At 42.1% G+C, this 18,512-nt stretch overlaps 1 protein-coding gene across 1 annotated transcript in view; it reads right to left on the bottom strand.

Moving 5' to 3' along the window:
- The window catches only part of LOC148505895 (extracellular calcium-sensing receptor-like), a 71,535-nt gene that overhangs the window by 15,420 nt on the left and 37,603 nt on the right, over positions 1-18,512 (bottom strand). The window contains exon 4 of the mRNA XM_088447616.1: positions 11,411-12,229. Within this exon, the coding sequence (XP_088303742.1) occupies positions 11,411-12,229 (819 nt within the window). The remainder of the gene's footprint in view (positions 1-11,410; positions 12,230-18,512) is intronic.

The following is an 18,512-nucleotide window of genomic DNA, read 5'->3' as shown; positions in this document are numbered from 1 at the left end:
CAAAATCTAAGGCTGAAAAGGATTCTAACTTTCTGGAAAACCTGAAAACATCAGAAGTTGAATTTATTGTAGCCAAAAAACTCAAGAAAGATTCAATATCCCATGTGCTAGAAGAATGTGGACAACACATTCTAGACAAGTATGCACATTTAAGCAGGTGGAGATAAAGTTTATTCTCAGTCAGGCCTTGGACCAATAAGGCTAAGCCAGAGCCATAAGAACATATTGCAGCAAAAGCAAAACCTGCTTCAAACTTGGTGGCCAATAAATCTATTACCAGGTTGAGTGTAGTAGATGATGATGGGAGAATTTGGGTAGCTATCCAGGTACTACAGTACATTCATATATACATTATGATGCCACAGTATCAAAATAATGTTCTGGGTCAAAGAGAGACTTTAATTATAGTGTTTGAAACAGCTGACAGGTTGGTTAACAACTGAGCATTATCAGCATATACATGTAGGAGCTCTGGGTGAAGGTCTGGAGTACCCTAAAAAACAAGCCTATATACATTTTGGACCCTTTATGTATCTGGTTGTTTAAGGGAAACCAAATTCTGGATGGCAAAACTGGTTAAACTTGGATGAGATGAGGAATATTGTCTAGCCTAACCTTGTGAAGGACTCACCAGTATAGATGAAAGGAGGAGAAAAGGTATAAGGAAAAGGAAGATCTGTCAATGGGAAAGACATGGTATGCATGGGTCTAAACTCTGGAGACAAAAGTTGTAACCTAGACGTTGGACCGAGTTGCAAACCGCTCCAACCATGGAAGGCCAAATGTTCTGACAATGGTCTGGAATACCTGTGATTTGAGGCTCACTTTGTCTAAAATGAGGTGCTTTTGTGACAAAAAATGCTAACTCATTTACCTCCCTTGGCATGTAAACGACAAATAGGAGAATATTCCTCCAAATCCAAATCTCTTTTGGCAGAAAAAGGAGACCTAGTGCCTCAGATTTTATGTAGATCAGATACAGCCATCTTGTTATCCAGGCAAATCTGTAACAAAACTCCTTGAAGATTGAGAGGAATTAGAGATTGCATGGCCAGTTTTGCCGCCCTCAGTTCCAGTGTGTTTATGTGGCAGCTAGATTCCTGGATGGGCCAGGCAGCTCTGATTGCTCTGCCTTGTGTGAAAGCTCCCCAGACTGTGAGGGAAGCATCCAAGGAGAACATAATGTCTGGCAGGGAGTCCAGGAGAGGTCTGGGAGGAGGCAAAAAAGAGTCATCCAGGTCTCTATCTCTTTGAGAACAGGAAAGGTCAGTCAAATTTTGTTTGGCCAAGAGAAACTCTTTCTGAGGAAGGTCCCCAAGAGAAACTGAGACTGTCTGCATAAAAGAGAAACCCAAAGAAACCCCGGACCCAGGGCTCTCATTTTCACTATGAGTTTTGCCAAGTCTTTTACTGAGAGTTGGCTGCAATGAAAATGAGAATGAGCAACAAATGTCTGCACCTCTCTCCATTTCTCTGGCAGGACTGTTATCAAGAATGAAATGGAATCTGTTAGGAGCCCAAGAAATAATTTTGCTTAGAATGGTGCTAGGACAGATTTGGGGTGGTTTATGGAGAAACATAGGTTGAGGAAATGGGATATAATGAGATCCCAAGGCAAGAGCTATGTTCTGTTTTGGTGAACACTAGAAGATCATAAAGATAGAGTAGGCAACAGACCCTCTTCTGAAGAAAGTGGGTCACTATCACTCTTATAAGGTGGGTAAATGTGTACTTGGTGTTATAGAGCCCGAAAACCATAACCATCCACTGGTAAAGAGTGTCTCTCCAGAGGAACTTTAGGAACCTTTTGTGATTCTGATTGACCTGTACTGAATAAAATGCCTCTTTGAGGTCTAGCTTAATGCTGAAATCATTTTGGGAGGGTAAGAACAGGACCTCTGTTTGACCTTCCATTTGAATGTTCAACTCTTTATGAATTGATTTAAAGCTTTGCCACTCTGGACATTTGCAGGTCACTAAACTTGCCTCTTCTAGGTCACAGATTTTCTAGTGACCACCCCAGATGCCCAATCCACAGAGAAAAATATAGTTTGATTGTGGTTATGAGTGTGAGGTAATTAACGCTGCATACAGTGTTCTTTATGAGAGTGGGTAAGTGAGTGCTGCTGGTCAGTGGCAGGGAAAATGTGCCAGCTTTGGCAGGAGATGGTAGCTTGCTACACCAAGGAGGTATGGGCAATACCAGGAAAGGAGATGTTTTTCCCTGAGTGGGCATCTCTGTGGATAAACTTTTCCAATTGTTTTTTTTAGAGGTACTTTTTCTCACCAGATTATGTTGAAATGCAGGAGGAGAGCAAAAACACTGAAGGGGGGGACTTCCTCAGTCTCTCATATGTCCCTGCTGTATTGATGGGAAGAAACATTTTATTTAAAAACAACTTTAAGGAGGAGTTATCATATTATCATTAATACAGGTTGAGACTCCCATATCCAAAATGCTTGGGACAAGGGGTAATTTGGATATCGGAATATTCCATATTTTGGAGTATTTGCACACCATATTGAAAAGTCTTAGGAATAGGGCCCAAATCTAAACACAGAATGTATTTATGTGTTATATACACCTTATACACACATCCTGGAGGTCATTTTATACAATATTTTCAATAATTTTGTGGCTCAAACAAAGTTTGTGTACATACATGAAATTGATTTATGTTTCATATACACCTTATACAGACAGCCTATAGGTCATTTTATACTTTATTTTTAATAATTTGTGCCTTAATAAAGTTTGTGTACATTGAACCATCAAAAATCAAAAGTTTCACTATCTCAGTCATGCTAAAAATATTCCGTATTTCAGAATATTCCGTATTTCGGAATATTTGGATATGGGAGACTCAACCTGTATCAGATAAGGTTGTCTGGACCTGCTGCTGAGACATGGGGGTAAATTTACTAAGATTTGAGTTTGGTCAAGATTGCAATCTCGGGTGAGTTTAGGCATGTCTTTATCCTAATATCTTCAGTTCTTTAGGAATGTCCAGACACCACTGATACTCATCCGGATCTATACCAATGTATGTCTTGTCACACCACTTTCAAACAACACAAATTACAATACTCTTAATTTAGTATAAATTCTCTTTTTTTTCTTTGTTTCTATTGTTCTTTTCCCCTTCTCTTTTCTTTTTATATGTACATTCATGTTGTATTACCACCAGAGAATTTCTTCCAATATTAATCACTACTATCATTAATCTTTATTATGGTGCTCGATTACTTTCAGCCATTCTCACTCATACCAGTCACTTTTATCCACATCTATCTTACTAGCACTTACTTAAATGTAATACCAGCAATAGTGAAACATACACACAATAACACTCAATACATATAACGTAGATAAATGTTTAAGCGCTTTCAGTGAAAAATGAAGTGTCCTGAAAAGGTTTCCCCATTAAGACGTGGGCACTGGATACCAGGATAAGTGGGATAAACTGACCCTACCTTTCCCTGTGTAAGATCTTCTTCATGTGGGGGCTGGCTGTGTCCAGGCGGCTCCAGTATAATCAGCTGTATGACAACTCCGTCTGCCGCTTGTAATATCAGTGGCTCGCCGGAGCAGCATCTTTCTGCACTCTTCTGCCTGGTGGAAATCTGCCGCTCTCATGGAGAGGAATTTGCGCTCACTGGAATAGTGACGTCAGGGGTAGTCTAAACACCAACGCGTTTCATCCGGTAGGACTTTATCAAGGTGTTGCTGTGAAGCCCTTGTTCACCTTTTATCCTTGTGCTAGCCTGGTAATTGGCTGGTTAATTATGTCAATCAGACATGTCTCAATCCCGGATATTTAGCCGGATAACGGGATAAAAAGCTGGGCAATCTAAAAGTGTGCATTTCTTTAATATGTGTATACAATAAAAATGATAAATGAATTGTATTAATAAAATCTGTTTAAAAGTAGTGTGCAGTTTTAATTGGTTAAATAATAAGCCAATTAATGCGAATGTAAAATCACAGAATGCTAACAGACAAACATTTACATTACATTATCAGTAGAGTGTATCATGTTGTTCCATTGGTTGCTGGATTGTATCATATAAACAATAAATAAATATAAAATCAATCAGTCTTTAAACGAAAAATTGATACAGATTATAATTTGAGAAAAGCTCCTAAATCAAAGTCTATATTTAGACCCTTGGGGTGTAGGGTTCCAATTCTGTATATCCATTCAGTTTCTGTTCTTGAAATTTTTTCTATATATTGGCCCCCTCTCCAATCTTTTTCCACTTTTTTAATTGCCATATATTTCATTCCTTTAGGATCTTTGTTATGGTGCATCAAAAAGTGATTGGAGACACTGTGTGTGGTTAGACCTTTATGTATGTTGTAAACATGTTCTCCTATTCTTGTTTTTAATTGCCTTATCGTTCAGCCCACATACTGGAGTCCGCAAGGACATTCCAGTAGGTAAACCACACCTTCGGTGTGGCAGCTCAAACTCTGAGTGATGTTGAATTTTTTTTTGTTCGTATTGGAACAAAATTCTGTAATCGTTTTGGTGGATTTCTTGCCTGTTTCCCTGCAGGCTTTACAATTTAGACAGTGATTAAATCCTTTTTGTTTCTGTGTAAAATTCAGTCTCTCTGGAGGTAAACAACTTTCCGTAAGTATGTTTTGTAGAGTTCGTGCTTTCTTGTAGACAATACTGGGCTTGCTGGTCTTTTCATATTTTATCTCTGGATCAAGTTCCAATAGGTGCCAATGTTTCTTTAGACTCTTTTCCAATCCCTTAGTGTAGCTTTTTATTGAGTGATGAAAAGGGTCTTATGCGGGCTCTGTTCTTTGCATGTTCAGAAGACTCCGAGCACACTCTAGTGCCCGGAGTCTACTGTTCATGCGCAGAACACCGGAAAATGGCCACGGCGGCCATTTTTCCGGTGTTCTGAGCAGCAGTGACACCCGGCGCGGGACCTCGGACAGGTAAGTTTAAAAAAAATATGGGTGCAGTGTGTGCGGTGCGGGGCCCCCCTGGACCAGGGGACCCATGTGCCCTGCACACACTGCACCCATTATAGATAAGCCACTGCTTAGAGGACTCTTTTTTGGACACTATTGAGTATGGCTACTTTTGGGTGAAATACCCGTTAGAGAAGCAGCAGCAGGACCTGTTCTGCACAGACAGGACTGCTAGATTTGTGCACACTTCTAAACATTCCGACACTCTCTCATCTGGACCCCCTCTCATTACCCTGCAATGCCTGGCAACAGGGAATTTTAGTGGTTAACTCCTATACAGACAGCAGAGGTGTCCTTCTTTTTCTATATTCCTGCCTTGGAAAAACTGCCATGAATTCTCTCATCTATCATCCGCTGTCACTATGTCACATAATTAGAAAGCAGAAATTTCTGGCAGTATAATACAAGGCATCTCTATCTTTTTAGACTCACATAATAAGCTGGGAATTATTTTGTGATTTCTTTGTACATACAGTACACTGCTTGAACTGTTGTTCCTTGAGAGTATTACTATCTTGCCATTTCTGCTTATTTAAGTGGTTATTATTATTTTATGAATATAACACATTGAGGGGGTATTCAATTAGGCTGCGAAATGTCGGAAACGGCCATAATTTATCGCCGATGAAGTCATTTTTGCCTATTTCAATTATCCCCGTATTCAATTTCAACGACTTTTCGCAGGTTCGAAAAGGGGGATAACTTTTCACCATGTTTTACATGGCGAAAAAAAGTGCAGAATTGGGGTTTAAGAGTGCAGGCTTAAAAAAATAGCCTGCACCCCTGGGAATGTCATTAAAAATTAAACTGTGTCATAAAATCTTAAAGAAAAAAAATTGGGACACCCCAAAAAATTTACTTTAAATTTGGAGGTAATAAAAACAAAAATGGGGAACAGTGTTTAAATATAGCGAAATAGGTTCGGGGGTGTTCTACAAGTATGCGGCAGGTGTTTTCTACAAGAGGCTATTAGCGGCAGGTGCATTTTTGCAGAATTTTTTTTTAAAAAGTTTATGGACTTAAAAATATGCTAGTAAACATTTTCAAGTACCCCAGATTTGATATGACCACTTAAAAAAATGAAAAACAAACCTAAGTGCTATTCTGCATCGCTTGTTCTAATGTCATAAAAAACACCAACCTTTTAAGATCTGATATTCAGTTTACAAGACCTAGAGATATATTATTACTTGGAATTACCTCGTTGTGTATCAAATAGCATTTAATTGAATAATTATTCTCACCCTTATGTTTTGATACACTATAGAGTATTTTTGATTACCATTTTATATATGATTTTCCTCCTGGTATTATTACATATACTAGTAACTAACCTATCTCAAACACATGAACCAGTTACAATTTGGAGAATCATTAATAGATGACTTATTATCTTTAGGATTAATGCTGCATTCAAAATTTTAAATTAATAAAAGTTATGTTTTAACTGCAATATGACATTTTGATAAGAGTGCCCCCCCAAGGAATTACTTTCTTTTTTCTGCTCTCTAGAAGAGAACACAACGTCTGTGTTTGAAGTTTTTCATCTCGCAAATTTACTAAAGACAAACTCGAATGAGTTTGGAAGAGAGTTTTCTCTTTTCACTGGTAAAACTCGGGTGGGATTGCAAAATCGAATCAACTCACCATTTGCCAAACTCGGAAATACTTTTCATGTAAAAGATGCAACTCGGGAAATTTACGAAGAATCGAGATTACAATCTGGGGTGAGATTGTAGCAAACTCGCTGATAAATTGAAGTTTCAAAAGACCACCTCCTGAGCTGCAAGTTTGGCAGGTACATACACAGATCAGTGTGATTTGTGTATGTTTCTGCATGTATACCTAATTTAAAATGATGTAGGGTCCCCCAGCAAAAGACATAACCAGACCCGGACTGCTGAGCCAGTCTTGATTCCTAAAATTACAGGGGAAAAAATGTGAAGAGTTTTAACGTAATTTAGGAACCAGCACCTGGCTGCAGAGCCAGTCCTGGTTTTAAATATAGGGGAAAAAATGCTTAGGGGTCCCCCTATATTTAAAACCAGCACCAGACCCAAACCGACCGGGGTCTAATGCCACAGCCAGGAGACCCTATCACCGGGTCTCCAGGGCCAAAGCATTCACACCCCAAGCTGGTCAGCCCAAGTCAGGGATCTGAGGGAAGGTGGGAACCCCCTCATGAAGGGGTCCACCCTCTCCCAAAACCCCAGGCTTAGGCTGAAGCCTGGGGATCTTTCTCTCACTCCTGGAGTGGTGGGTACAGGGGTAATAATGTGGTATACAGTTTAAAACAATTTTAATTTTCCGTGGAACTACAGGTGCCCATATGCCTTTCCTTTGGTACTAGTGGAACTACAAGTGCCAGCAGGCGGCCGGCACCCATACCCCCACTGTAAATTAAATAGTTAAAAAAACACAGTACACACACACCATCTAAAGTACAACTTTATTACACACCTACTTACCCCGCCCACACATAGCTGCCTGCTACCAGATGTTCACATCCACTTGTCCCATAGTATCCAATAGGAGTAGCTGGAATAAAAATCCTATACTCACTTTCATCCTCATGTTGGTCTCCGTAGCATCCCCAGATTTGGCAAAAAGAAAAAAATGAGTGACTCTGAGCCATGCAGACAAGAATTGGTTTGTGTTGTCACACATACCAAAACATCGCAAATGACAGGTGCCGGGCCACTTTGGGAAATCCCATGGCTTGCAAGCCATCAGAGGCCACTTTAAATATAGTGGTTGCTCATTGGCTGGTTACACATGGGCCCCAGGGCTTGGGGTGTGAATAATTTGGCCCTGGAGACCCGGTGATAGAGTTTCCTGGCTGTGGCATTACATTCCAGTCAGTTTGGGTTTGGTGCTGGTTTTAAATATAGGGGGACCCCTACGCATTTTTTTCCATTATATATTTAAAACCAGGAGTGGTGCTGGTACCTAAATTACCATTGAACCCTACATGTTTTTTCCCCATAATATTAGGAACCAGGACTGGCTGAGCAGTACGTGGCTGGTTATGTCTTTTTTTTTGGGGGGGGGCACTATGTAATTTGTTTTCCACTTAACCCTTTTTTTACAAGTAGAACACACAAGCGGGCTTCACATATCTCACTGATATGTACATAGAGAGGGCACATGGGGTAGTCGTATGATATGTGCAGGCTGCTTTTTCAGGAGAGTTAGACAGAGAGAAGACCAGGGGCATATTTATAATGGGTGCAAGGTGTCTGGTGCGCATACCCCTGGGTCTAGTGGGGGCCCATACTGCACACCCTGCACCCATATTATACTTACCACTCCGGAGTCCCACATAGGCTCCCGTCTCTGCAACTGCAAATAACAGCTGGAAAATGGCTGCTGCAGCCATGTGCAGTACAGGGAAAATGGCTGCCGTGGCCACTTTCCCAGTGATGTGCGTATGCGCTCTAGACTCTGGGCACAGAGCCTATAAGTGCCCAGAGTCTATAAGTGCTGTGCTGGCTGGACTGACATTAGAGAGCCTGTGACGGAGACTGCACATGGACCACCTCCTCTCTGGAAACGCCCCTGGAGAAGACACTGCAATCTTGGGTGAGTAATCTCTTCTAAACTTGCAATGCGGGGGAGATATCTCGATGTGCTTCACCATCGGCCGACTCACTTTCAGCTAAACTCACTACTTAGTAAATTTGCGATTTTAGAAACTGTAAAATCACCCGAGTTTCGGCGATGCAAAGAGAGTTTAAAAAAATACAAACTTGGGCCAAACTCAAATCTTTTTAAATGTACCCCATGGAGACAAATGGAGGTTGTGTGTGACAGAGACAGAAACAGAATCCTCCATCTCTGCAGCACTTTAGAAAAAATGAGCTAGGAGTTGGAATAATTTTTCACTTTACCTTTCGAGATTTGTAGGGAGGCTTGACCACTTTATTTATTATTATTTATTTATTACCAGTTATTTATATAGCGCACACATATTCCGCAGCGCTTTACAGAGAATATTTGGCCATTCACATCAGTCCCTGCCCCAGTGGAGCTTACAATCTATGTTCCCTACCACATGCTCACACACATACACACTAGGGTTAATTTTTGTTGGGAGCCAATTAACCTACCAGTATATTTTTGGAGTGTGGGAGGAAACCGGAGCACCTGGAGGAAACCCACGCAAGCACAGGGAGAATATACAAACTCCACACAGTTAGGGCCGTGGTGGGAATTGAACCCACGACCTCAGTGCTGTGAGGCAGTAATGCTACCATTACACCATCTGTGCTGCCCATAACAGTAACCCATCAGCTGTTGATAGGTGGCAAGCCACCTGATGAACAAATACCTTTGACTTTACAATTCTTTTAACACAAGATGGGCAGCAGTACAGTCAAGCTCAACTCACTTTTATTTTCTGGCTGCAACTAATGCACCTGTGATCGGAACAATTAAACATTTTAAGAAAAAAACAGACAGCATACCGAATACAGACTATGGTATAAACACCTTCCTCTACCAATCACGTCCAGATACACATCCCTTCCTCACTTACACTCACTCACTCACTCACTCACTCACACAACCTCTCCTCCCACACTCACATTTAGGTACACATCCCCTACTACCCAACACACTCAAGTACCCTCATCCTCTCCTGCTACACTCCCACACAACCTCAGGTATAATCACCCCACCTGTCCCAAACTAGGGATGACCATCAGTCATAAATGGTTGGTAACCATTGATAGTCTGACTCTGATGGGAAATAGTTTTACATTGATGTCTGTCCGCCAATGGTGAACATCAGCTTTGGGAGTCTAATGGCAGCTGGTGGCCATGGATTGCACTTGTGCAACCAGCAACCATCAATGGATAAATCATCAATGGTTTGCCCTTGATGGCTTAAAATCATTTACCCTTTGATGGCTATGACATCAATGTCCATACCTACCCCAGACCTTTGATTACAAATGGGTGTTTTCCTGACATATTAACACTCCACCCCCTCCCATCTGTCCTCTGATCAGACTGGATGTGTTTCATCTACCACCACATGATTACACTTCCCCTGTGCAGTGAGATGAGAGGATAGAATGCATAGGTAGTTGGGGAAAAGGTGGGTCAAGAAGCCTAGGTAGTTGGGGCTAACTGCTGCTATACTCATTTCCTAGCCTAACAGGCTGTCTGTGAGTGGGCTGGAGAACAGCTTGGCATGTGGATTAGAGAGGCCAGGGGTCTTAATTACCTATGATATATGTCTGATTTATACACAAAAGTGAAATGGAGAAGTTTAAAATATATATAATTATATATAATGTGTGCACATGTGTTAGTTTGTTTATCAGTGAATGATGGACATTTGTGTAATCTTAGTGACTTCTTTGGTCATGGGGGTCCACATCATACTAAAAAAAGGGAATAAAATACATATGACCCAGGCAATTATTGGCACATCTGTTAGTATGTATATAGAATTTATGAATTGTCTAGTGGGGACAATGAGGCCTCCAGCAGTGTCCGACTACCATGATGCCTATGCCAAGACCAGGACAAAAATTGGCAATTCCTAGATGACCGATGTAGCCATATGTCACTACAGCAGAGACTCACCATGCTGTGTTTCAGTTGTGAGCTACAGTAAGAGGTCAAAGGATTGCAACTGTAGCAGGTATATTAAGCCTAAGGGGGCCTATCCATTAGCAGATAAATTGAATGACTGAACGATATATCGTTCAGTCATTCAATTTATCTGCTAATGGATAGGCCCTGAACGATGACAGATACGCACTCCCGCAGCTGACAAATTGTGTCTTTCGTCTCTCCAACATGGTGGTCAATTATCGCGTATCGCTGACAGATATTAGAAAAATCTGTTAGTTTATAAGCGTTAAATGACGAACGATGAATGACATTTTTAATGAAAATTAATAGAAACATAAAAAAATCCACTCCCTGAATGATGTCATACAATATCGTTCGTCGTTCGTCGTTTGCAAAAATCTGTCATGTACATGACAGATGTCTGTCACTGCAGCCCCAGGAATTTTCAAGGGATAATCTTTTGTCTTTCATCGTTAGAGAAAGATATGCTAATGAATAGGCCCCTTAAGACTATGTAGCAATTTAGGGCTTAAGGTAGAAGTTGGCATGGCAACTAAACAGAAAATGACACAGGATGCATCTGCTATTATCTTCCTAAGACATCATAGTTTTAATAATAAGCAAGTTAGCATTATGTTATACAATTTTCTAATGTACTGTGGCAACATACAAAAAGTTATCACATTGTGCAATCTTCTACAATAACCCATACTTCACCATGAAATTACTGTACGTAGGTTAAACTGTAATATATTTGGGTCAAAGTAACATTATTCCCACAACATTTTAAGAAGATTTATTCAATAAACCAAATTTGCTTTGTTTTCCACTTACCATCCATGGAGTGAAATTCCATGTATGTGGACAGCCGTCATGAGAAAATTGACATTGTCCTTTATCGTAGTCTCTAAGATCTTTCAAGACGTTGGCCACCACATAAACAGCAGTGTAGATATTATAGGGAGCCCTTAAATTGGAGACATCATTGTAACTGTTCTGGATACTGTCAAGACTCTCTTCTCCTGTACACAATTTGCTTTGGATTGCCAAGCTTTTCTCATTTGGAAATTTGCATTTAAAAGCTTCCTCCCAAAATAACTTCACCAAATTTCCTCCTAGAGTCATGTTAGGTTGGATCTTATTAAGAAATTCTTTAAAGCCAGGAATAAGCCCACTGTAAAAAGTAAAACCGACTGTGCCAAGCAACAGATGAGAGAAGCGTTCCATATATTGTGGAATAGTTGTAGACCACCCTTCACTCGCCACAAATGAGATGCCTGTAATGTTTTGTTTCATCATTTCATCCAAGATGGGGAGCAAATCGAATCCTGTGGAGAAGACGACTACAATTCTAGCTGATGACTCCTTAATGACTTTAACTATGTACGGAGCATTGCGATTTTGCTTGCTGGTTAAAATATTCTCCTTGAATGCTACACATACTCCAGCCTTGAGGATCACTTGTCTGACTATCTGAATTCCCTCTTGCCCATAGTCATTATCCACAGCCAGTAGACCAACCCAGGTCCAACGGAAGTGCAATACAAGCTCTGCAAGTCCTACGGACTGGAAAGCATCACTAGGGACAGTCCTGAAGAATGAGGGAAATCTTATCTTATCACTCAGAATGGAGCTTGTGGAATAATGGCTGACCTGTTGAAAAAATGCAATGATACAGTAATGGGGAACAACATGTAAAGGACAAGTTACAGTTTGTCTTTGTACATGGTGTAAAGTATCTCAGCACTTACACTACATATCATTCCTCCTTGAGCACTATTTATGTAATAATGGGCTTTGATATTTTTGTAGAATATATAAGCAAGAATATAACAAATCAGGTCACCTCATGTAGTTACATATCCTTTTATTTATTGCTGTGGGCAGCACAGATGGTGTAATGGTTATCATTACTGACTCAAAGCTCTGAGGTTGTGGGTTCGATTCCCACTACAATCCTAACTGTGCATTGTTTGTATATTCTCCCTGTGATTGCATTGGTTTCATCTGGGTACTCCTGTTTCCTCCCACACGCCCCAAAAATATACTGATAGGTTAATTGGCTCCCAATAAAATAACCCTAGTGGGTATTTGTGTGAGCGTGTGATAGGGAATATAGATTGTACGCACCACTGGGGCAGGTACTGATGTGAATAGCCAAATATAACAAATCAGGTCACCTCATGTAGTTACACTCTTTGTAAAGTGCTGTGGAATATGTGTACTATATAAATAATTGTTAATAAATAAATAAGTAAATAAATAAATAATTCAAGCAGTGTATTAATAAACGACACTACGTATACATGATGTATGGAAAGATCATTCAGTAATTCCAGAAAAGTGTACTTAAACATGTTTTCTTGACCTATAGTAAACCTGAGTCATGCAGCTGTCTTGTTTAAGCTTAAGCTAAATATTAATCATACAGTACTCATAGCATGCTATGTTATAAAACAGTGTATTAGTTTGACATTGTTCACTGCTCCCTCCTCCTCCTCCAAACCTTTCACTCCTTAGGGTTTTGCAACTCATCTCTCTCATGGTCCACCTCCTACTTGTCCAACCACTTTTTTTCAATATCTACACCCACCTCCACCTCCCCTCTGCTTCCCATTACATTGGTGTCCCCCAAGGTTCTTTTCTCAGCGTGATTCTCTTCTGCATGTACATTTTGTCCCTCAGTGAGTGCCATTGACACTACTGCCATTTCCATCTCTGTAATATGTATAGAATCAGATCCATACTCACTCTCCTTCTTACCCTCATCATTAAAATGACTGTAATCTGCTCATCTCTGGCTTTCTTATTACCCGCTTCTCCCCTATCTAGTCTATCCTCCACTCTCCTGCCTGCCTCATTTTCCTATAGATTGTAAGCTTATATGTCTTCTTTACATTATTATGCTAAATGGTCACTTTATTTACAGTATGTATCTACAGGAATGTAGATAGATAGATATGAGATAGATAGATCTGAGATAGATAGATAGATATATAGATAGACATGAGATATATAGATATTAGATATGAGTTACAGTAGATAGAAAGATAGATAGAGAGAGAGAGAGAGAGAGAGAGATAGAGAGCCAGATAAATAGGAGATAGATATTAGATAGTTAGATAGATATGAGAAAGATAGATAGAGATAGATAGATAGTTAGATAGATATGAGAAAGATAGATAGATAGATAGATAGATAGATAGATAGATAGATAGATAGATAGATAGATAGATATAGGGGTGTGCACCGGCCACTTTTCGTATTTTGGTTTTGGATCTGGATCTTTCTCTGTGTTTTGGATCTTGATTGGTTTTGCCAAAACCACCCTTCCATGTTTTGGGTTCTGGGTTTTGTGTTTTGGATCTGTATTTTTTTGAAAAAAAGCATAAAAACAGCTAAAATCACAGAATGTGTTGGTTTTTCTGCTCCTATGCTATTATTAACCTCAATAACCTTAATTTCCACTAATTTCCAGTCTATTCTGAACACCTCACACCTCACAATAGTGTTTTTATGTCCAAAAGGCTGCACCGAGGTAGCTGGATGACTATGCTAAGCGACATGAGTGGGCGGCACAAACACGTGACCCATCTAGGAGTGACACTGCAGTGGCAGACAGGATGGCAGTTTGAAAAACTAGGCCCCAAACTGTACATAATGCAAAGAAAAAAAAGAGGTGCAAGATGGAATTGTCCTTGGGCCCTCCCACCCACCCTTATGTTGTATAAACAGGACATGCACACTTTAACAAAGCTGAAATGATTGGTTCGTTTGGGCCCCCACAAAACAAGCTGGCAATTAATCTGTCCCTGCACAAACTGGCTCTACGGAGGCAAGATGTCATCCTCATCCTCCTCATCCACCGATTCCTCACCCTCTTCAGTGTTGTGTACATCCTCATCCTCACAGAGTATTAACTCGTCCCCACTGGAATCCACCACCACAGGTCCCTCTGTACGTTCTGGAGGCTGGTCTCCCTGGAAGAGTTGATAATTCATTTTGATGAACATCATCTTCTCCACATTCTGTGGAAGCAACCTCCTATGCCTTTCGCTGACAAGGTTCCCGGCTGCACTAAACACTCTTTCGGAGTACACACTGGAGGGGGGGCAACTCAGGTAAAATAGAGCCAGTTTGTACAGGGGCCTCCAAATTGCCTCTTTTTCCTGCCAGTACAGGTATGGACTGTCTGACATGCCTACTTGGATGCTGTCACCGATGTAATCCTCCACCATTCTGTCAATGGTGACAGTATCATATGTAGTGACAGTAGACATGTCAGAAATTGTTGCCAGGTCCTTCAGTCCGGACCAGATGTCCAAACTTGGTCCTGCCTGCCCTGCATCACCGCCAGCGGGTTGCTTAGCATACCTAAGTTTTTTCCAGGCAGCCCCAGTTGCGGGAGAAAATGAAGAAGGAGCTGTTGACGTGTCACGTTCTGCTTCAGCTGACAGTGTGTTCACCAGCAGGTCTTTGCACCTTTGCAGGCTTGTGTCGGCCGGAAAGAGAGACACCACATAGGCTTTAAACCTCGGATCGAGCACGGTGGCCAAAATGTAGTGGTCTGATTTCAACAGATTGACCACCCTGGAATCCTGGCAAAGCGAATGAAGGGCTTCATCCACAAGTCCCACATGCTGAGCGGAATCGCTCCGTCTTAGCTCCTCCTTCACTTTCTCCAGCTGCTTCTGCAAAAGCCTGATGAGGGGAATGACCTGACTCAAGCTGGCAGTGTCTGAACTGACTTCACGTGTGGCAAGTTCGAAGGGCTGGAGAACCTTGCACAACACGGAAATCATTCTCCACTGTGCTTGAGTCAGGTGCATACCCCCTCCTTTGCCTATGTCATAGGTGGATGTATAGGCTTGTATGGCCTTTTGCTGCTCCTCCATCCTCTGAAGCATATAGAGGGATGAGTTCCACCATGTCACAACCTCTTGCTTCAGGTGATGGCGGGGCAGGTTCAAGAGTGTTTGCTGGCGCTCCAGTCTTCGGCACGCAGTCGCTTAATGACGAAAGTGGCAGAAATTTTTCAGGCCACCCAAAGCGTATCCTGCATGCCCCTGTTGCTTTTCAGAAAATTCTGCACCACCAAGTTTATTGTGTGAGCAAAACATGGGACGTGCTGGAATTTGCCCAGATGTAATGCCCGCACAATATTGGTGGCGTTGTCAGATATCACAAATCCCCAGGAGAGTCTAAGTGGGGTAAGCCACTGGGCGATGATTTCCCTCAGTTTCTCTAAGAGGTTGCCAGCGGTGCGCCTCTTACTGAAACCGGTGATGCACAGCGTAGCCTGCCTTGGAACGAGCTGGCGTTTCAGAGATGCTGCTACTGGTGACGCTGCTGCTTTTGCTGCGTAAGGTGATACATCTACCCAGTGGGCTGTCACAGTCATATAGTCCTTAGTCTGCCCTGTTCCACTTGTCCACATGTCCGTGGTTAAGTGGACATTGGGTACAACGGCATTTTTCAGGACACTGAGGACACTTTTTCTGATGTTTCTGTACAGTCTCGGTATCGCCTGCCTAGTGAAGTGGAATCTAGACGGGATTTGGAACCGGGGACACACTACCTCCATCAATTGTCTAAATCCCACTGCACTAATGGCGGATACCGGACGCACATCTAACACCAACATAGCAGTCAAGGCCTCAGTTATACGTTCTGCTTCAGGATGACTGCTGTCGTACTTCATCCTCCTCGCTAAGGACTGTTGGGGGGTCAATTGTTTAGTAAAAGTAGTGGTGTTCCTACTTCCTCTCTGGGATGATGAATGACTCCCAGCAGCAGCAACAGCAGCAGCTGCAGCAGGAGGCGTAGCAATGCAGGATCCTCCGGAGGAATCCCGGATAGGAGAGTCAGTCATGCCAGTGACATGGCCTGCAGGACTACTTCCGATCCTGACTAAGGAGGAAATTGACGAGGAGGGAGTTGACGGTGTGGTTTGCAGGCGCTTGGATACAACAGGACAACGGGATTTAGTTCTCCCTGGACTGCTTACGGTCTTAGCCAAAGTTTCTGAACTTGACAGTAACTTTTTATGAACGTGCTGCAGTTGCCGTATAAGGGAGGATGTTCCTAGGTGGTTAACGTCCCTACCCCTACTTATTTCACCTTTACATATGGTACATATGGCAAGACAGTTGTTGTCCGGATTTGGATAGAAATATTGCCAGACCAAAGAGGTGGAATGTTTGGTCTTCTGCCCAGGTATGACCGTGATGGGCTTTTTCATCCCACGGACAACAACTGTCTGCCCCGGAGCCTGATTTAAACAAACCACATCACCATCAGAATCCTCCTCGCCAACTTCCTCCTCAGCGCCAGCTACACCAGTATCCTCATCCTGTTGTACTTCAACAGTGACATCTTCAATTTGCATATCAGCAAGTGGACTGTGGGTGCTCCTTTCAGCACCTGCAGGGGGCGTGCAAATGGTGGAAAGAGCCACCTCTTCCCGTCCAGTTCAGGGAAGGTCAGGCATCGCAACCACCACCACACTTGGACTCTCCTTGGGGATTTGTGATATCTTCTTTGAAAGCACAGTTCTTCGCTGTGCTTTTGCCAGCTTAACTCTTTTGATTTTTTTAGTGGGAGGAGGGCTTCCATCGTCATGTGAAGCTGAACCACTAGTCATGAACATACAAGGGATCGACCTTAGCCGTTCCTTGCCACTCCGTGTCGTAAATGGCATATTGGCAAGTTTACGTTTCTCTTCAGATGATTTAAATGTTTTTTTCAAGGTCATTTTCCTGAACTTTGTCATTTGGGATTGTATGTGCCCTCTACTATGACATTGGGCATCGGCCTTGGCAGACGACGTTGATGGCATGTTATCGTCTATGTCATGACTAGTGGCAGCAGCTTCAGCACTAGGAGGAAGTGGTTCTTGATCTTTCTCTATTTTATTTTTATCGGAGAAAGTTTGGTCCTCCATTTATGTTATATCGATTTGATATATATGTGCGGCTAAACACAGAAAATATTTTTTTATTTTTGCTGGAGAGTAGTGCACTTTGTGGGTTACACCACCCTTTAAGGAATGAGCCAGCCGGCTCTTTACTTATGGGACACAGGCGCACGCTTGGCGCTGCTCCTTTGTTGAGGCATGTGCGGCTACTGCGCACACAATTCACAAACACAGACAATAATTTTTTTTTTGGTTTGGACTGGAGTGTACTTTGGGGGTTTCAGCACCCTTTAACGGTCAAGCCAGCCGGCCCTTTACTTATGACACAGGCCCACGCTTGGCACTACTTTGTTGAAGCACGTGCGGCTACTGCACACACAATTCACAAACACAGAAAATATATATTTTTTTGGTTTGGACTGGAGTGTACTTTGGGGGTTACAGCACCCTTTAACGGTCAAGCCAGCCGGCCCTTTACTTATGACACAGGTGCATGCTTGGCACTACTTTGTTGATGCACGTGCGGCTACTGCGCACACAATTCACAAACACAGAAAATAATTTTTTTTTGGTTTGGATTGGAGTGTACTTTGGGGGTTACAGCACCATTTAATGGTCAAGCCAGCCAGCCCTTTACTTATGACACAGGCGCACGCTTGGCACTACTTTGTTGATGCACGTGCGGCTACTGTGCACACAATAAACAAACACAGAAAAAATATTTTGTTATTTGGTTTGGAGTGTACTTTGGGGGTTACAGCACCCTTTAACGGTCAAGCCAGCCGGCCCTTTACTTATGACACAGGCGCACGCTTGGCACTACTTTGTTGATGCACGTGCGGCTACTGCACACACAATTCACAAACACAGAAAATATATATTTTTTTGGTTTGGACTGGAGTGTACTTTGGGGGTTACAGCACCCTTTAACGGTCAAGCCAGCCGGCCCTTTACTTATGACACAGGTGCACGCTTGGCACTACTTTGTTGATGCACGTGCGGCTACTGCGCACACAATTC

This window comes from Taudactylus pleione, unplaced genomic scaffold (genome assembly GCF_031769625.1).
Source record: "Taudactylus pleione unplaced genomic scaffold, aTauple2 ptg000435l, whole genome shotgun sequence".
Taxonomy (NCBI): domain Eukaryota; kingdom Metazoa; phylum Chordata; class Amphibia; order Anura; family Myobatrachidae; genus Taudactylus; species Taudactylus pleione.
Note: the sequence above shows the minus strand (reverse complement) of the source record. Positions and strands in the feature narration are given on the sequence as shown.